The 16,778-nt window shown below is 58.6% G+C and overlaps 4 protein-coding genes across 4 annotated transcripts; all 4 read right to left on the bottom strand.

Moving 5' to 3' along the window:
* Positions 1–411: 411 nt before the first annotated feature.
* On the bottom strand, positions 412–1,254 carry ABB37_05445 (putative rev7 putativemitotic spindle checkpoint component; the record flags this gene model as incomplete). Its single annotated transcript, XM_015803459.1, has 1 exon — positions 412–1,254. The coding sequence occupies exon 1, from the start codon at positions 1,030–1,032 to the stop codon at positions 412–414; it is 621 nt and encodes a 206-aa protein (XP_015658101.1). The 5' UTR covers positions 1,033–1,254.
* Positions 1,255–2,658: 1,404 nt separating this feature from the next.
* On the bottom strand, positions 2,659–8,070 carry ABB37_05446 (hypothetical protein; the record flags this gene model as incomplete). The annotated part of the gene is made up of 1 exon (XM_015803460.1): positions 2,659–8,070. The coding sequence occupies one exon, from the start codon at positions 8,068–8,070 to the stop codon at positions 2,659–2,661; it is 5,412 nt and encodes a 1,803-aa protein (XP_015658102.1).
* Positions 8,071–10,976: 2,906 nt separating this feature from the next.
* ABB37_05447 (putative mitochondrial chaperone protein DNAj) lies at positions 10,977–11,971 on the bottom strand (the record flags this gene model as incomplete). The annotated part of the gene is made up of 1 exon (XM_015803461.1): positions 10,977–11,971. The coding sequence occupies exon 1, from the start codon at positions 11,808–11,810 to the stop codon at positions 10,977–10,979; it is 834 nt and encodes a 277-aa protein (XP_015658103.1). The 5' UTR covers positions 11,811–11,971.
* Positions 11,972–12,544: 573 nt separating this feature from the next.
* On the bottom strand, positions 12,545–16,584 carry ABB37_05448 (hypothetical protein; the record flags this gene model as incomplete). The annotated part of the gene is made up of 1 exon (XM_015803462.1): positions 12,545–16,584. The coding sequence occupies exon 1, from the start codon at positions 15,800–15,802 to the stop codon at positions 12,545–12,547; it is 3,258 nt and encodes a 1,085-aa protein (XP_015658104.1). The 5' UTR covers positions 15,803–16,584.
* Between the last annotated feature and the right edge of the window lie 194 nt (positions 16,585–16,778).

Raw genomic sequence — 16,778 nt, forward strand, 5'->3', positions numbered from 1 at the left:
CTTCGATGGGCCCCCCGCCGTGACGGGAGAGACAAGCAACGGTGTATCGGTCTGTATTGAAACAGTGGAGCTGAGAGAGAGGGAGAGGGAGAGAGCAACGCCATCAGGGCAGCAAGAGAGACGAATTCTAATGCATAACGGTGTCAGCTGGCGAACCAGAATCCACACACACACACACAGAAAAACCGGAGGAGGGAAGAATACGCCAATGAGACAAAAAGGAAAAAAAAAACGAACGAACGCGGCGGAGTTGAGGACGACCACCCACAATTTTCACACCCACACAAGTGCCAGAAACTGACGCTTCTCTTCTGTGGAGACGCCGCTCTCTTCAACACGTGCGCCCAAGTACAACTACTCGCGCCTATCATCTTTTTCTTTTTTTGCTTTCCATTCTCACTTCTACACGTCTTACTCGCGGTACACGATGTTGGTGTCTACGTGGTGTATTGTCGTTGTAAAGGAGCGCAGCTTCACCTCCGTGCCTCCCTTCATCACCTGCGGATCACTCGGCTCCCACGCGGTGGACGGCACCTGGGCATCCGTCGACGTGTACACGAGCAGGTCAAACGCACACGGCACGGGAATCACCGGCAGGAAAGACACACACGCGGTGATCTGCCGCATGACGGCTTGAATCTCCCGCCGCACGTCATCCTCCGACTTTACCGGACGTCGCCGCCGCGCACCGGCTGCGGCTGCTGCAGTCGTTGCGTTTGGCTCCGCCTCGATGTTTATCTCCCACCGCTCCAGCGCGCGCTCCGTGGCGACGTCGGTGATGAGCAACACGAGACGGCGACACGAGCCGTGTGTGATCCACAGCGATATTTGCTGCAACAGCTCCGAAAGGTAGGCGTTGAGCTCCCCATCAGTGGAGATCATTAGGCCGAGGCCGTACTTCTTCACCTGTTGGAAGTCCTCCGGCGGGTAGACGCCGCGCTGGTAGAGGATGTTGTTGATGGCGAAGCCCACGTACTCGGTGACGGTGGCCACGGAGCCGGAGAGTGAGATGGCGTGCGCTGTTTGCGTCATTCCCCCCCCCCCCTTCCTCTTTTCCTATTTTAATCGATGTGCTGAGGGATGGAAAGCGATGCAGGTGTATGTGTATTCCAATGCGATCTAAGTTTGTACGTCTGTGTTCTACGTCCTGTGGTAACACCTGCTAGTGTGTGTGTGTGTGAGAGAGGGACGGCTTTTCACCACTGCAAAGGGGGACGCCGTCTAACAGATCTAGAAGAAAAAAAAAAGCGTGTCTGAGAAGAAGCAAACGGGAGTGTAAAAGAAACAGAGGTTGCGACATGGATGTACGGCAAGAGTAGTAGCAGCAGTAAACAACACCTTCTCACGGTGCGACGTGACCTCCTCCCAAATTAATCCTGGGCAACTGAGCACGCGCCATTGCATATCAAGTATATATCGCTCACCTCCTTCTTTAAAGAGAAGGGCGACCCCAACATCGTGACACCAGCTCCGTGATTAAAAGCGGCTCCGACGTGTGTACCTTGTGGTTGCGCGGGAAGGCGAGGCAGAAGGTAACACGGCGAACTCTCCGACCTCAACAGGCGAATAAAGAAGACCCCACTGCTATCACAGTTCCGTATTATCCTTCAAAACTAACATAATATATATGTATATACACAAAACACACCCACGCCGGCTGACGCATCTCGTCCACGCGCGTCAGCGAAGAAGAGTTCAGGAAAAACAGGCGACAACAACGGAGAAAGAAAATAGCAAGAAATGAGAAAGTCAACAAAAAACAAAAACAAAGCACGCAGAACGGCCGTTGCCCACGTAACGGGTTTGACACGGAGTGTGGCCCCGTCGACGAACTCGGGAAACCGGCAGCGTCGGCATCGATGAAACGTTGAGAATAAACCGAACAGCAACAACAACACTTACAGGAAAAAGAATGTTAGAATTCACCGGCGTGTCCGTCACACACCCGCACGCACACACGCACAGGCAGAAAGAAGGGTGTGAAGTGTGCTTGAACCCCCCCCCCCCGCAACGTAAACAGGCAGAAGACGGGAGTTCGAGAACTACTGAAGCCCCAGCAGGAAAGCAGAGGCGTCGTGTCTTCATTTCTTGCTGTTAAAACCACAATTTCAATAATAATAGTAAAAGAATTATCCATTTTTCGGTTTGAGCCTCCCGTTGAGTTTCTCAATACGCACCAGGAGAAAAGGCTCAAAACAACAACAGCAAAAATCAACGTGCACCCCCACCTTGCTACGGTGAGTGGCGATACCGGGAGTTGTGCTGTACATGCGAGAGGTATCTCTATACATCGTTACATCATGAATTCTTTGAGCGCTGATGGAAGCAAAAGCAGAGCCTAACGATTTCCGCCCTTCGCAGGAAGAAGAAAAAGAGAACAGAGAGGAGATAAACAAACAGACAGCGAAGTAGCTTTCAAAAAAAAAAAGGCACTGAGAGAACACGGGCTAGAGAAAACAATCAAGACAGGTAGGAAGGATCTATCACGGCAGAGAGCAACGTAGCACACGATAATAGAACACGAACACACAACATCGTCGAAGCCACCCTCGAGAGAGAAACATCAAGAAAAGCAAACAACAAAACGGCGCAACTGAAGAGATAACAACTTACACGTGGTTAGACTCATAAACACTCACCCACACCACACCACACCACTCACAGGAGTCGAGGGAGTCTGTCTTGCGCCGGCACATCACTCTGCACCACGTAGGTGCCCTCGTCCTCGCACAAACGCCGTTCAACTACGGCCACCAGCTTCTCCGCACCCGCTAGCTCGAGCGGCCATTGCTTGCGGTAGTGCACGTGCAACAGCAACTCTGCCTTTCGGGCCCAGACAAGAGCGTCGCTGCACTGTGCTGTGGTGTACAGCAGCTTTCCGAGGGTCATCATGACACGGGCGGCGGACAGGGTGTCGCTGTCGAGGTGCAGGGCTTCGAAGATGGCGATGCACTGTTCATACTTCCGCTGCGCTTCGGTGGTGCGGGCCTGCGACTCGAGCACGGCACCAATCATGTACAGCGAGGTGGCCAAACGCAAGGCTTGGTGGACGGAGTCAAAAGAGCTCTGGACGACGGCGTCGCGCTGCTGGAGGAGCTGGAGAGTGCTCGTGGACTCTGCCGCGGCCGTTTCGTGCTGCTCGAAACGCAGCAGGTCCGCTGGCCGTAGCAGATCCGCGAAGGCGAGCAGGACCCCGCGCCGGTCTAACAGCCGCTCCGCCTTCTGCAGGCACTCTACCGCGCTCGCAGTCTGCTTAAACATGTAGTGCACCTCCGCCATGTTCCACAGCGGCTCCACGAGCGCCTCACTGTGAAGCCCCGCGGACTGCTGCACCTTCGAGAGCCGTCGCTCGACGTGGCCGCGCAGTGCCGTCGTGTCCACGTCCACGATGGCCGTCGGCGGGCAGCTGAGCAGCGCACCGAGGAAGCGGGAGTCGAAGTCCAGCAGGTCCAGCTCACTGAGGTGGTTGGCCTGTGCGATGGCGTAGGCCGCGCTAAGATGCTCCAAAGCGGGCCGCCACCGCTGCTGCGACTCCGCCATCGACCCAAACACGTAGTGCGCCATGAGAAGGTAGTGCGACTGGGGGCTGACGGCGCTCTCCAGCACGGAGAGGCTGCGCGCTGCCACGCTGAACGCCTGACGGTTGCCCAGCGAGTAGTGCGCAACGTTCACGTACTGCATGTTCGCCGCCGCCGCGAGGGGGTGCAACGGGCCTTTAATGCGCACGACGCGGTTCGTGACCTCCTTCAGCATAGGGACGAAGTCCTCCTTCGAGGTGGGCTGTGCCCAGGCCTTCGACAGGACAAGGCCGACCCACAACATCGCCGCCATGGAGGCGCGGTGGGTGCGCTCGATGTAGCGGTGCTGCCCCAGCACGAGCTCCTTCACAGTGCTCTCCATCACTTCAATCCCTTCCTCTGCCTCTTCACTCTCCACGAGCAGCGCACCGGCAAACGAGAGCAGATTCCATCGCAGCCGCTTCTGCGCCGCCATCATCTTCTGCACGGCCGCGTCGCTGTCGTCGCCGTCGGCGGCGACGTGGTTCGTCGGCTGTGACCCCGCCGTGCTGCCGCCGTTCACCCCACTGGGGACCCATCCGCACATCGAAAGGGGAATGTTCGTGTTGCTCGACTCCAAGGTCGTCATGGGCCGCGCCTGACTCGGGAACACCGTCGAGAAGCTCGGTTCCATCTCTTGCAGGTCCCCGTCACCGCGCAGCAGACGCACCGCCTCGCGCACCAGCGGCACGACGTCGCTGGCGGTCGTCCCGGCAGTGGCGCGGACCACGTTCATCTTGGCGAAGCTCAGCACCAGCCGCAGCTGCGCTTGCAGGAGAGGCAGTGGGACCGCCAACGCACCACTCGAACCATCGTCCAGCGGCATCACCTTCACCTCCAGCCGCGTGATGTAGTGGGCCAGGCGGTCGCGACGACCTGCGCCGACGCAGGCCAGCGTGCAGAGGGCTTGCGCTTCCCCTAGCTCGTAGGCGTCGGGGGCCACCGCGCACAGCTGCTCCGTCAGCATCACGACGTCCTCGGCAATGGTCACCGCCGTGTCGTAGTCGCCGTAGAAGAGGTAGGCTTCCACCAAGTCCCGTTGGGCAGAGTTGACGACCGCCGTCGTGTCGCCCTCCAACAGACACAGGGCGTGCACACGCTGCACGGCGTACTCGACAGCGTTGCCGTAGGCACCGATGAGCAGCGAGACCGTCAGGGCCAGCGCCAACGTGTCGCTCAAGAGCTGAAGGGAGTCGCGGTCAGAGGCCGAAAGTGTACTGCTGCCCTCCCAGGGGGGCTGCGCGCTCGCCGCGTTGCCGCCGTTCGCGGACGGCGCCGGGGGACTGGAGCCGAGGACGGCGGCAGCGGCCTGCTGCAACCCGTCACGGGTGCCGCGTGTCAGCGTCATGGTCTGGAGGAGGGCATTGTGACAAAGGTGGGAGCACAGCTGCACCACATCCGCGTAGAGCTGCACCGAACTGCGCTCCTCCTCCAGCGCGAGGCACAGGATGAGGCGGCGGATCAGCGTAAACTGTTTCTCCGAGGAACCTGCCAGCCCGCTGGTGCTGCCGCTGCCGCTGGTCGGCCCGCTCATGCCGCTGCTCTTGTTGGCGAGGGTTGAGAAGCCGACGTTGCTGGGCGCGCTTTCAACACTAACGCCGCCGCCGCCCGCAACGGAGTTTATGTTTCGAGGGTTAAAAACGGAGGAGCTGCGGCGGCCGTGCATCGACTGCCGGCGACCGCCGATGCTGCTGCTTGGGTTGGCGCTCCACGCAAATGTGCTGCTCAGCATACCGACCAAGGAGCCCTCCGTCAGCTCCAGCCGTGCCTCTCGCTTGAAGCGCGCACGCTGGTCGCTGCTCAAGAGCTCCTTGTCGTCCTCCGTAAAGAGCAGCAGTAGACGGTCCTGCCACACGGTGAGGCGGAGGTAGCTGACCGGGGACTGCATTGTGTTCATGCAGAAGAGCGTGCTCGGAAGGCGCGACCGGCGCAGCTCACGCACGACCGCACTGTCACGCCCGTCCTCGCCGCCAATCGAGGCGATGCTGTTGCAGGACTCGCTGCGCAGGCGCTGGGTCGATGGTTGGCGTTGGACGCCGCCGTTGCCGCTGCCGTTGTTCAACTCCTGCGACATCATACCCGTGACGATGGGCATCGCAAGGGGTTTGCTTTGGTCGAAGTCCTCCTCCAGCTCCGAAATATCCATCGTCGACTGGTGGTGTACAAGCTGCTTGTCGGCGGCGTCGGTGGGGATCTCCGTCGTGGCCGTGGACTCCAGGGCATGGATGCGGTTTTCCTCCGACAGCTCTCTGCTCGTGTCCTTATCGTCCTCGTCGGACCAGATATCGTTGCTGACGGCGTTGTGCAGCGACACCTGATGGCGTAGGCAGCCGTTATTATTGTTGCTATTGCTGTTGTTGATATTATGAACATTCGTGAAGCTCGGACTCCCAACGGACTTCAAAGCCGCCGGGGACTGCGCCGAACGCCGCTGCTGCACCTCCTCCTGCCTCTCCTTATCGTGCTGCCGCGCGTACTGCTGCAGCCGAGCGAGGCGAACCGCCTCGGTGTAGTGGGCGTAGCGAAGGTCGTGCGGATTGGTGAGGGTGAAGAGGTAGCGCGAGGCCGACGCCTCCCCGCCCGCTTTTCTGGTGGACGCACTCTTGCGATGAGGGCGGCTTGCACCGCCTGACTGGTTGCTGCTGCTGCGCCGTGCACTAGAGTACGCCCCGGAGATGACGGATGAGCCGTTGACGCCCCCCAAGTCTGTATGGGCGGCCGCCTTGCGGGCCACCACGCTCTGCACGTCGAGGTTGTGACGGCCATTCGCACCACCGCCGGCAGCAGCACCGCCACCCCCGGTGGCGTCGCGGGGCAGAGAACCGTTGCCGGTGACCGAGCGCTCCGCGACGCCAGACTCCTGACTGAAGTGGGCGAGGGAGAGGGAAAAGCCGTCGGAGCCGCCGGGGGAGTCGTTGGCGGTGTTGTTGCGGCTCGTGCTATTCGACTCCGTCAACACCCCGTCCGTCCTGGCGTTGCCGCTGTTGCTGTTGGTAAGGTTGCGGTTATTGGGACCCGCCCTGGGCAATCGCGTGGCGGCAGAGGGGACGCACGTGTACTGAGAAGCGTTGCCGACGGACGAGTTCACCAGGCTGCGGCTCCGCAGCGCCGCCGCCGCCGTGGCAGCGGCGGTATTGTGCCGCAGCGTGATGTAGCAAGCGAGCACGTTGCTGCTCTTCTGCACGCTCCCCGTCTTGTCATCCACGCTGCAGCAGTCGACGCCAGTGATAACGAGTTTGGCGGTGCCCTGCAAGGACGTGTTTAACTCCATCAGCAGGTCGCCCGAACTGGCATCGATACAGGGCTGCATAAGGAACAGCTTCGGCGACGTCGTGACCACCTCGTACTCGAGGACGCGATCGAGTCCGACCATCTCACCAAGGCCGTGACGGAGACCGACGAGGCGGCGGATACGGAACAGCCCGCTGCTGCCAATGCGGTCCTCGCGGCTGACGTCGAGGCCGACCTTCTCCTCCTCCTGCAAAAGAGACGCCTTTGTTCCGTTCGTGCGGGTGGCAGCGGCGGCGGTGTTGTTGGCACTGGCCAGTATCTCCGTGGTCGCCGTGGCGCTCGGCGTAGCCGCCATGGTGACTGACCCACCGGCCTCGCTGAGGATGGAGACGCGGCTGGCGGCGGCAGTGGCGGTGGCGTTCATCGCCTTCTCCGCGGCGTAGTCGCGCTGCATCACGAGCGTGCTCGTGTCGACGGCGAAGACGATGGATGTCAGCGTCACGACGGGGTTACCATTGGCGGCGGTGAAGGTGATGGCCGGCGGGGGCAGCGTGGCCGCGGTAGGGATGCTCACGTCCCAGTCGATGCGGCGGCGAGCGTTGGACATCGCCTTCAGCTGGGCCGCGGTGCTCGCCAGCTCGGGCAGCAGCTCCTGCGCGGTGTGGTGCTGCATCCGCGGTGGCTCGAGCAGCCCGGTGCGTGGGTTTGTCTGCGCCATCTCAATCACGTCATCGGCCGTGGTGCCGTAGAGCTGTCGCAGCGTCACGAGTGAGCCGGCCCGCGTCTGCTGCATGGAGGGGGCGTTATCGCCGACGGTGGCGCGGCCGTCGCGGATGCTTTCTACGTACACCACCGCGTCGCTGTCTTCCTCTGGGCCTTCGAACGGTGCGGCAGCAGCGGGGGTCGATGTTTGTGCTGTGGTGGTAGTGGTCGTCGTCGACGTGGTATGGGTGTTGTGCAGCTGCGGTCCAATCCCGGGTCGCCGCATCGCATCCGGCAGCGACGCCAGCGTCGTCACACCGCGAAGTTGGCCCTGCACCGACGCCGACACCGTCAACAGCGGGTTCACCACGGCGTTGCCCACCACATAATAGAGCGGACTGTCGACTGGGGTAGACGGTGCCGAGGCGGGGGGCGGGGAGGAGCTCGGTTGACGCGAGACGGGGCCCGCTGATGGAGAGACGGTGTTGGCGTTGTTGCGCGTGATCGCCGCGGCGCTTTTGGGTTTGCGGGCGGAGTAGTTGGCGGACTGCATGCGCTGCGCCGCAGACGTGCCGCGCATCGAGGTCGATAAGTGACGGGGCGACGCCCCAAAGGAAGCACGGGGAATGGCGGGGCTGTGCGGTGCCAACCCTGCAGCTGCGGTAGCGGCTGGCAGTATTATCTGCGACTGTGCAGTGGGGGGCAGCGAGGTACTGACCCGCTCAGACGGCGGACGACGAAAGGGATGCGGCAGCGTCGAGGCGCCTCTGCCGTCCACGTCACGTGGGATGGCGGCAGGCAGAAACACACTCGGCTGCTGCGGGGTGCTGTGTGCCCGCGTGTCGTTTACCGGCGCCGCCGCCGATGGGGATGGCCGATTCTGCATCGACGTGGAGAGGAAGATGAAAGAGTAAGAGAAGACAGAGAAATACAAAACACGCACTCCAAAAATCGAATGCGAGAGGGGAAAAGAGAGAGAAGAGAAAACCGTCCTCGCGGAGGATCTGAAGGAAAACGGTTGAATGAAGAATCAGAGGGCGAAAACTCCCCCTGGGGAAACAAAAGAAGGCGGCAAACGGCAAGCAGATCCACACGAACACTTCTCTTCGGCAAAGTGAGACGAGGACCGCTGAGCGTACGTCAAACACAGCAATACGAACAAACTACGTTAACAATAGAACTATATAAATATAAATATTATAATCAACAAAATGAATAAATATATATACTTAAAAGAAGAAGAAGAACGACTTACAAACACTTCAAGTTACGAAGTCAGATTCACACGCCGCGCCTCCACGAAGCGGCTCTTCAACACAGACAAACAACAAAATAATACCAGTATTATACATATATATATATACAAAAACAAGAGAGCGCAACAGGGGAACAACAACAAGGAAGAAAACAAGAAGTAGACGAAGAACAGATATGAAATACAACACAGAATTGCGCGCCCGTTGTGTGGTTCCACACGGCCAACAACTCCCCAAAGAAATGACACCGAAGCACCAAACAAGAGAGAGAGAAGAATAACAAGAAACACTGTTAAAAAGAAAAAAGGAAAAGGTCGCACAACACAACACTTATTGCGAAGAAACTAATAACAGCACTAACAAAAGCGCAGTATATATATATGTATGATTAGAAGGACACAAAGAACAGCATACAGTGCCACAGTATTTATAAAAGCCAATGCAAGAGGAGACAACAAAGCGGAGAACGAAACGGGATAGAGGGGGGGGGGGGGAACGACTCCGTAAGCGAAGGCAGCAAATGAAAAAAGAGGAAAAGAGCAAAACAAAAGGTTTGCCCTCCCGCTGCTGCGGCGGCCACTGTCGGTCGTACGCTCTATCTCTCTATGTCTATAGCAGCAGTCTGAAGGAGGAAGGAGATGGATAAACAAACAAACAATCAATCAGAGAAGAAAAGGAGGAGGTACCAGCAAGTACTGTTTCCCAGTTTTTTTTTTAGGAAGAAGTGCCTTTTGTTGCTACTCTTTAGAAAATCGTACGTGCACGAGTAAGTATTGAAAGATAATATAAGAAGGAGGAAGAAAGCACGCGGACAGACGAGCAAACGTACACTCTGGAAAACAAACAATCAAAAAGCCAAAGGAAAAAAAAACAAAGAAAATAAAGAGACGACCGGACCAACTCGTCAATGTCTGTTTTACATGTACTGCGGTTGAATGCTGAGGTGAACGCTCTCCTTCGCTCTCTCTCTCTCACACACACACACACGCACACACGCTCAGGCCGATCGTGGCAGCTTTGAAATGATGTGGAAGAGGAATACCCACACTAATCGTAATTCAATGAATGAAAGAAAGAGAGGGAGTGAAGAATAATTACTAAAAGACAAAACAAAATTGAGGTTGACGCGGGCGGTGTAGCGGGGGCGTCACGTACTCAGGAAATATATACGACAGCAAAATAAAAATGAACTAAGCAAAACACACCAGTGTTTGAGGCTAAGTAAAAAAAAAGAAACCAGAAAGAAAAGGAAAAGAGCAGGGGCGCTTGTGTACCTATATATCAAGAAGTAGTAATAATAACAATGTGTTTGCCCACTGCTGTTGCTTTCCGGCGTCGATCACCGCGTGTGAGGCGAGAGAGGCGAAAAAGGTTTGGGACACACACGTGAAATAGGCAAGAAAAAGCCTACGTGAACGGAAGGAGAACCGGAGAACAGGACGTGCGTGTGCGTTCAAAAGCTGAGCAAAACAACTTCGAGAGGGTAGGGGATCCTCTTATGCGAATGAAGAGTAAAGGAGAGAAAGAGAGGGGGAAGAAAGGCAAAGTGCAGTTGTAGGAAAACTTGTTTGGGTTTAAGAAGTGAGCTGTCGACACGGTCACATCAGCGTTGTCGTCTGCCTTCCCATCATGGAGGACTCGGAATATTAATAATACAAGATCAGAGACGAGACATTTTATCTCGCATAGATATACTCGGCCGTTTCTTTGTCTCTCCTCGATGAAGGGTTCGTTCAATGGAGGAAAAACATCGTTTATGTTCCTTCTTTTTCTTGGTGGCGCATCCGTGAAGAGTGATACCGCAACTACACCGTTTTCCGCATCGGCTCTGTTCGTTTCTACCCCCACATCGACTGCCGTGGCTGAGCCCTTTCCTTTTCCATTATCCCTTCGGAAGGGCTTGTGCTGAGTAAGAGCGCAACCGTGACGACGGAAAGCATCCATCACCTCCACCACCATAAATACCTAAAAAAAAAAAAAAAAAGAAGCAGAGCGTGGGAGCCGCCCTTCGCACAGCAAATGGGCGTATAACCGTCGGCTATTGGATCCCTCTCCATGAAAACCACACACGCACGCACACGCACACGCCACCCAAGGACGCTGATGGAATAATATTAACACTAAGAAAAAACGGCGAGGAGGAAAAGAAGAAACGAAGAGAGGACAGAACAAACCGAATCCGCTTAAAAAAACACACACAGAGGAGTTCGTTTTCTCCTTTTCCGTACCATCACGCACACTGCAGCAGCCGCTCCTTTACGTTGTTCAGCGCGTTGTTCACGTACGTCCACTCCTGCACGGTGTGGTGGAACTGCGCCATATCGCCCGCGCTCCAGTGCTTTACGGCGTCCTTGAAGTAACCCACCGCGCGATCCTCCAGGTCAGCCCGCAGCACCGCCCACTGTCGCCGCACCGCCTCCTCCTTGGCGTCGCCGCCGAAGATGAGCTCACTCATCGTCAGCATCTCCATCAGAAAGTCCTCGTCCATCGGCGCGTCCGGGCACGTCTCGCGCGCCTGCATCGTGCGGCGGTCATCCTCGATCATCAACTCCTCCTCCTCGGCGGGAGTCAACAACACAGCACCTTTTACCTCCTGTGCCTTCACCAAGCGAGAGAGGTAGCGGCAGCGGCTGTACGGGCTGCGCAGCGCTTCGTATGCGGCGTTCGCGTATGTCGAGACGTCGACGCTGCTCTGCAGCGCGTTGGCATCCGGCACACACGGCGCGGGCGACTTCGCCTGTTGCTGCTGCTGCTGCCGCTGCTGCTCCTGTTGTTCTCGTTGCTGGACCTGCTGCTGATCAGGATGCACGCGACGCTGCAGATCGTGATACAGTTTCTGCAGGGCAGCCACGTCAACCTCTGGGTGCTTCTCAAGGGAAAAGAAGGCGAAGTAGTTCCCCTTTCCGCTGCTGCTGCTGGTGGGAGGGGCGGGCGCGGTGGCACCGCAGCGGCGCGGCGTCCACAACGAGAAGGACGCTGCTCTGACGATGCTGGAGTGTGTGCTGACGGGGACGTGGGCGTGAATGGCCGTCGCCAGACCACACGGCAGCCGTCGCAGAAACATCTCCCGTCGAGTTCTGCAAAAGCACAAAAAGGAATACTGAAAGAAGGAGAATAATAAATTGTATAGGTGATATCGATAACGCGTCCCACCAAGTCTCCGCCTCTTCGTTACTTGGCAGAGACGGAGGGTTTGGGACAAACAAGGCACGTAGCGAAGATTCCTTCAGACAGGGTCGAAGTAGCGGAGCCGTGCGAAGAAAAAGAGGAGACACATGCAACAGCAACAACCACAAATGGAACAGAGGCAAGGAATCACCAGTGGGTAGGAGAGGAGTGAAGAGAGGCAGAGGCGGGCGTTCTGTTCTGGGGAGCCACACACACACACACACACACACACACACACACACGCACGCTAAAATGCGAACTCTTTTCAATGTCTGTAAGCGTAGCGGTTGCACGCACAGATACCGAACGCAACATGCGAATGCCGACAGGCAGAGAAGTGTGAGGAGCTACATCAAAATTTAGATGTATTTCTTTTTTAAATCTTTCTTCCGGGAGTAATCCAAACGAGTTGTTATGCGTTACGCCGTTCCCGAAGCGAGTCAACAGCGTGGGAACACCTTTCTATTGTACATGTAGCGACGTGAGAAAATAGAATAGTTCAACAGACCGTTCTTCAGCATACTCCTCATGCCCTACCTATACATCACCGCACCTCTCCCCTCCCCTCACACACACGCATACACACAGAGGAGAAGAAAAAAGACATCTCCCCTCGCATGCGTCGTGAATTTATCGCTGATACGCAAGGAGCACCAGCGAGGGGTTCACCAAGGAGACGGGCTTTACCGCCCCTGCAGAACCTTTGAGTTTCAGCCGAACTTCTGCGGCGGCCGCCTCTTCGACACGCGCCACGTGCGACTTCAGCTCCTGCACGCGGTGGAAAAGCCGCGACAGCGCGGTGACGGGGGGTTCCACCGTTGTCGTCGTGGCCGCCGCTGCCGCCGCTGCGGTGGCGCTCGCAACGGCCCCCGCAGGTGGAAGGGAGCCAGTCTTTGCCCCCGCCGCACCTGTTGATCCCACCGCGATCTCTTTACTGTTCTGTGCCGTGGCGGTCGTCGCCGCTGTGGGGTCGGCGGCTGTGGTGGCGGCTGCCATTGTCCGGCGCACCAGCTCCTGCTCCCAGTGCTGCAGCCGACCGCGCACAAAGGCCGGGTGAAAGAGGAGGGCCGTCAGAATCGAAAGGAGGGACAGCTGCTGCGCCACGGGCGGCGCTGTCTGCTGCATCGACCGGCCGTGCTCGTGCCCGTTGCTCGGCGCGGCTGCGTAGACGGACGCACCGGCAGGACGATGTGCGTTGCTGCCGCCCGCGGTACCCTTTCCCAAGCGCCTTTTCCCTTCGCTGCCCTCCGCCTCCACCGCGGAGGGGGTCGCAGCCTCCTTTTTCGACTTCGACGCCGTCACACTGCCACGACTCGCCTCCGGTGCCACCGCCGTCGCCGCGGTTGCCGCCGCCGCGGCAGTCGGAGAAGGCGCGTTCACCGTGACAACAGCGGCGTGCTGCGTGACCGCGTGGAAGCGGCGGAGATCGTCGCAGAGCGACTCGGGGTTGATGGAGGGAGGAGGCTTGAGGAGCTTGAGGAGAGAGCCGAGCACACGTCCTTCGTACGGGCCGATTGGACGCACCAGCTGCCGCAGCACCTCGGGGTCGTGCAGCGCGCTTTCATCGGCCGAGGTACCGGCCGTAGCGGTGGCGGTGGCCGCGGGTGTGGCAACCCCCGCACTCGCACCACCGACGTTGCTGCCCGGAGTGCTCACTGCTGTCTCGTTCGCCTTGCCCTGACTGAGGCTCGGTGCGTTGCGTCCCGCCGCTCCGGCAGTGAGAGGATGCACGAACAGGTTCCACAGGTACTGCGGCTCCGTCGGCAGCGCGGCGCGCGCGGCTAACATGGCCGTCGCCGCCAGCTCCCCTGCCGTTAAGGAGTTGCGCATGGAGAAGGCGTTCGGGGAGCCCGCCGCTACGGAGGCGCTGCCTTGCGCCCCGCCGCCTCGGCCCGCTCCATTCGCCGCCTTTTTGCGGTCCTCTGCTGTGGCTCGACGGCTGCTACCACCACTACCGCCGCCGCCTCCACCGCTCGTGGCTGCCCCTCCCCCTGGACGTGACAGCAACAGCATTTCTACTCGTGCCGCGTAGAGGGTGTTGATGGGCGACGTCGTGTCGTCCGCTGCCGACTCCCACGCGGGGGACCACTCTTGCAGGGGCAGCAAACGGAGCAGCTCCGCCCTGCCGTACTCCCGCTCCAACAGCTGCAGTTCCTCGGAGGAAAAGAGCTGGTGCAGCAGTACTAAGACCTCAACCAGGGCTTCCTGCACGACGGTGGTTTGCTGGACACGTCCGAGGCTGCTCGCGAGGGTAACCTTGTCGCCGCGCTTGTGTGTTCTAGTGGAAGATTCCTCCTCTTCCTCCTCTGCTGTCTGCTCCCACGGGGGTGGGATGAGGGCGTGCTTGTGGCGCTGAATCACGCGCAGCACGTCGACATCGACAGGAAAGGTCGCTGCACAGCCCGGCGGCAGGCTCCCTTTGTCAGACCTGCGCACCTCGACCGCGCCAGCGGCAGATGCTGGAGGTAGTGCAGGGGGATGGGTGGCATCTGCCGCTTCACTGCCATCCTTGGAATTCATGGTACGAATGATCCTCGTCGAGGCCTGCAGAGCCTGCTGAATGGCGGCTAATCGAACAGGTGACGGCTCGAGAGCGGCATTGGACAGCGTCGTGGAGAAGGCTGTCGCATCGGCTTTCCCCGTCCCACGCAGGAGACCGAAGTACGGGCTCTCGTGCTGCGCATCGTTTCCTTCCATGTGTTGCTGCGATGCAGCGATGAGGGGCAACAGGCGATCCCGCGGTACCTCGACTTTCTTCACCGCAACACTGGCCGTCCCACTCGCCTCCTCCTCCGCAGCAGTCCCGGGGGGCAGTTGGGCGGACCGCGACGAGAAGGGCGTGCGGGGACGCGCCACAGGGCCACCAGGCGTAGAAGACGGCTGTTGCTGCTGCTGTGATGGTGACTTGCGTCCTGGCCGAGACGCCGCGTTGCCGACCGCCGCCGCCGCCGAGTTGTCCCCACCGCTGTTCAGCGTCGAGTTCGACTGCCCCCCGGCGCCCTCGGCTGCCATCGTCGTCCGCCACTTTTCCATGGAGAGCGGCATCCCAGGCTGGGAGAGGGTCCAGACGGCGTGAAAGGCCTCCCGCGTTTCCTCTCGCTGGCGCTCGGCCGCGGCGCGGGCCTCGACAGCGGCCGCCTTCTCACGCGCCTGCTGCCGCAACTGTGCCGCGTACCGGGCGTCGAAATCCTTCGCAATCGCAGACTTCGCAAAGCGACTCGCCGTTTGCTTCGGCCCACGTTTGGTGTCAGCCGGGAGGGAGAGGGAGTCGTCGCTGCCCCGGGAAGCCGCCGTGAAGGTGCACTGCAGACGGCTTTGCAGGAAGTCGTCCGTCGCCGTCACCGCTGCGGCGTCGCGGCGTTCTTCTGCGGTCACCGTCAGCCCATCGAGCACCTCCACCTGCGGAAGAGCGGCGATGCACCGCGGACGGTACGCCGGTTCATCGACGATGGGGTTGCCGCGCAGATCCACGTAGCGCAAGTGATGTAGACGGCGCAGCGGCTGCAGGACGCAATCCAAGTCCGTCAGCTGGTTGTGTGCCAGGGTCAGGTGCTCTAGCAGCCGCAGCCGTGGGATATCTGTATCGTGTGCGAGGTCGCGCAGCTTGTTGTGACTAACATGGAGACGCGTGAGGCGATGACAGCCCCTGTAGAGTGGCGCCGCCGGCGCCGGTGATGCGGCCGTGTTCAACGAGGAAAGGGAAGCTGCCGAGGAGTCGGATAGGTGGGGCGGGGGAAGCAAGTTGTGCAAGGTCCGCAGGGCGTTGTGGCTTAACACGAGGGAGTCGAGCTGCTCAAATCTGGTAAAGTGCGGGTGTAGCGCGGTCAAGTGACGGTGGTCGCACGCGAGTTCACGCAGGGCCACCACGGTGGTCGCGTCCAGTTGCATCTGCTCAATGGGATCCCATAGAGCTGATGGAGCAGAGGGGGAAGAAGACACGCACGCAGTTCGAACGGTCTCTGCGCGCTGTGCGCCTCCCCGCTTGTGAGTGACGGTGTGGGCTGGGTAGGATACGGAGAGGAGAACGGAGCCGCCGCTGGACCCCGCCACCGATCCCCCCTGCGGCTTTCTGCGGTCCTCACGTCGGAGGACGTCGTAGTAGCGCTGCTGCACTCTTGTACGCATGTGTGTGTGTGTGTGTGTGTGCTTAAGAGAAAGGAAAGTAACGTACACCCTACAAATTATCTCCTACCAGAAAGGGCACAGACCGATGCCTTACCATCAACATAAATTTGTCTTTCTCAATTGATAGAAAGCACTGTTATTATCAATAGATACATCCAAATTCCAATACAAGAAACAAGCTCTTCAACAGACTCTACGAAGTGGGTAGCCCGCCGCACGCTTCCCCGCTGGGTGGGCGGAGGAGCTCAGGGTCGGGCAGGTGGGAGAAAATAGGAAAAAAATGATGAACTGCTAGAATTTAGCAGTTGAGGAAGAAGGGAAGATACAAAGAGCAAAAGAGAGATAGGATGAACGCTGCTCCGGCTAGGTCACTCCACTCGCAAGCTCCAAATAATAATAATAATAATAATAGGAAATGAAAAAGAAAAAGAAGACGCGTTGTAAGCGGGACTTTGAAGTAATGAGAGGTCTTCGGGTTGGTGTTTCGCTGCCCGTGGCGCACTTGGGAGGTTCTTCCCTTCCACCAAACGTATTCGATAAGACACTACACCGAGGAAGCGGGAGAAGAGGAGAGGAGAAGAGAAAAGTTCGGACAAGGTCTCGGTTGGGTTGGCGCGCAAGGAGCGATTTACTGTGCGGGGCACAGCGAAAGAGGTAGACAGCAAGAACGTAAGGCTCGCATTTATAAAAGCACGACTGACAGAATAAGAAGAAAATGACGCCGATGTAGCTGCTGAAT

Source organism: Leptomonas pyrrhocoris (assembly GCF_001293395.1).
Source record: "Leptomonas pyrrhocoris isolate H10 chromosome Unknown, whole genome shotgun sequence".
NCBI classification, from domain to species: Eukaryota; Euglenozoa; class Kinetoplastea; order Trypanosomatida; family Trypanosomatidae; genus Leptomonas; species Leptomonas pyrrhocoris.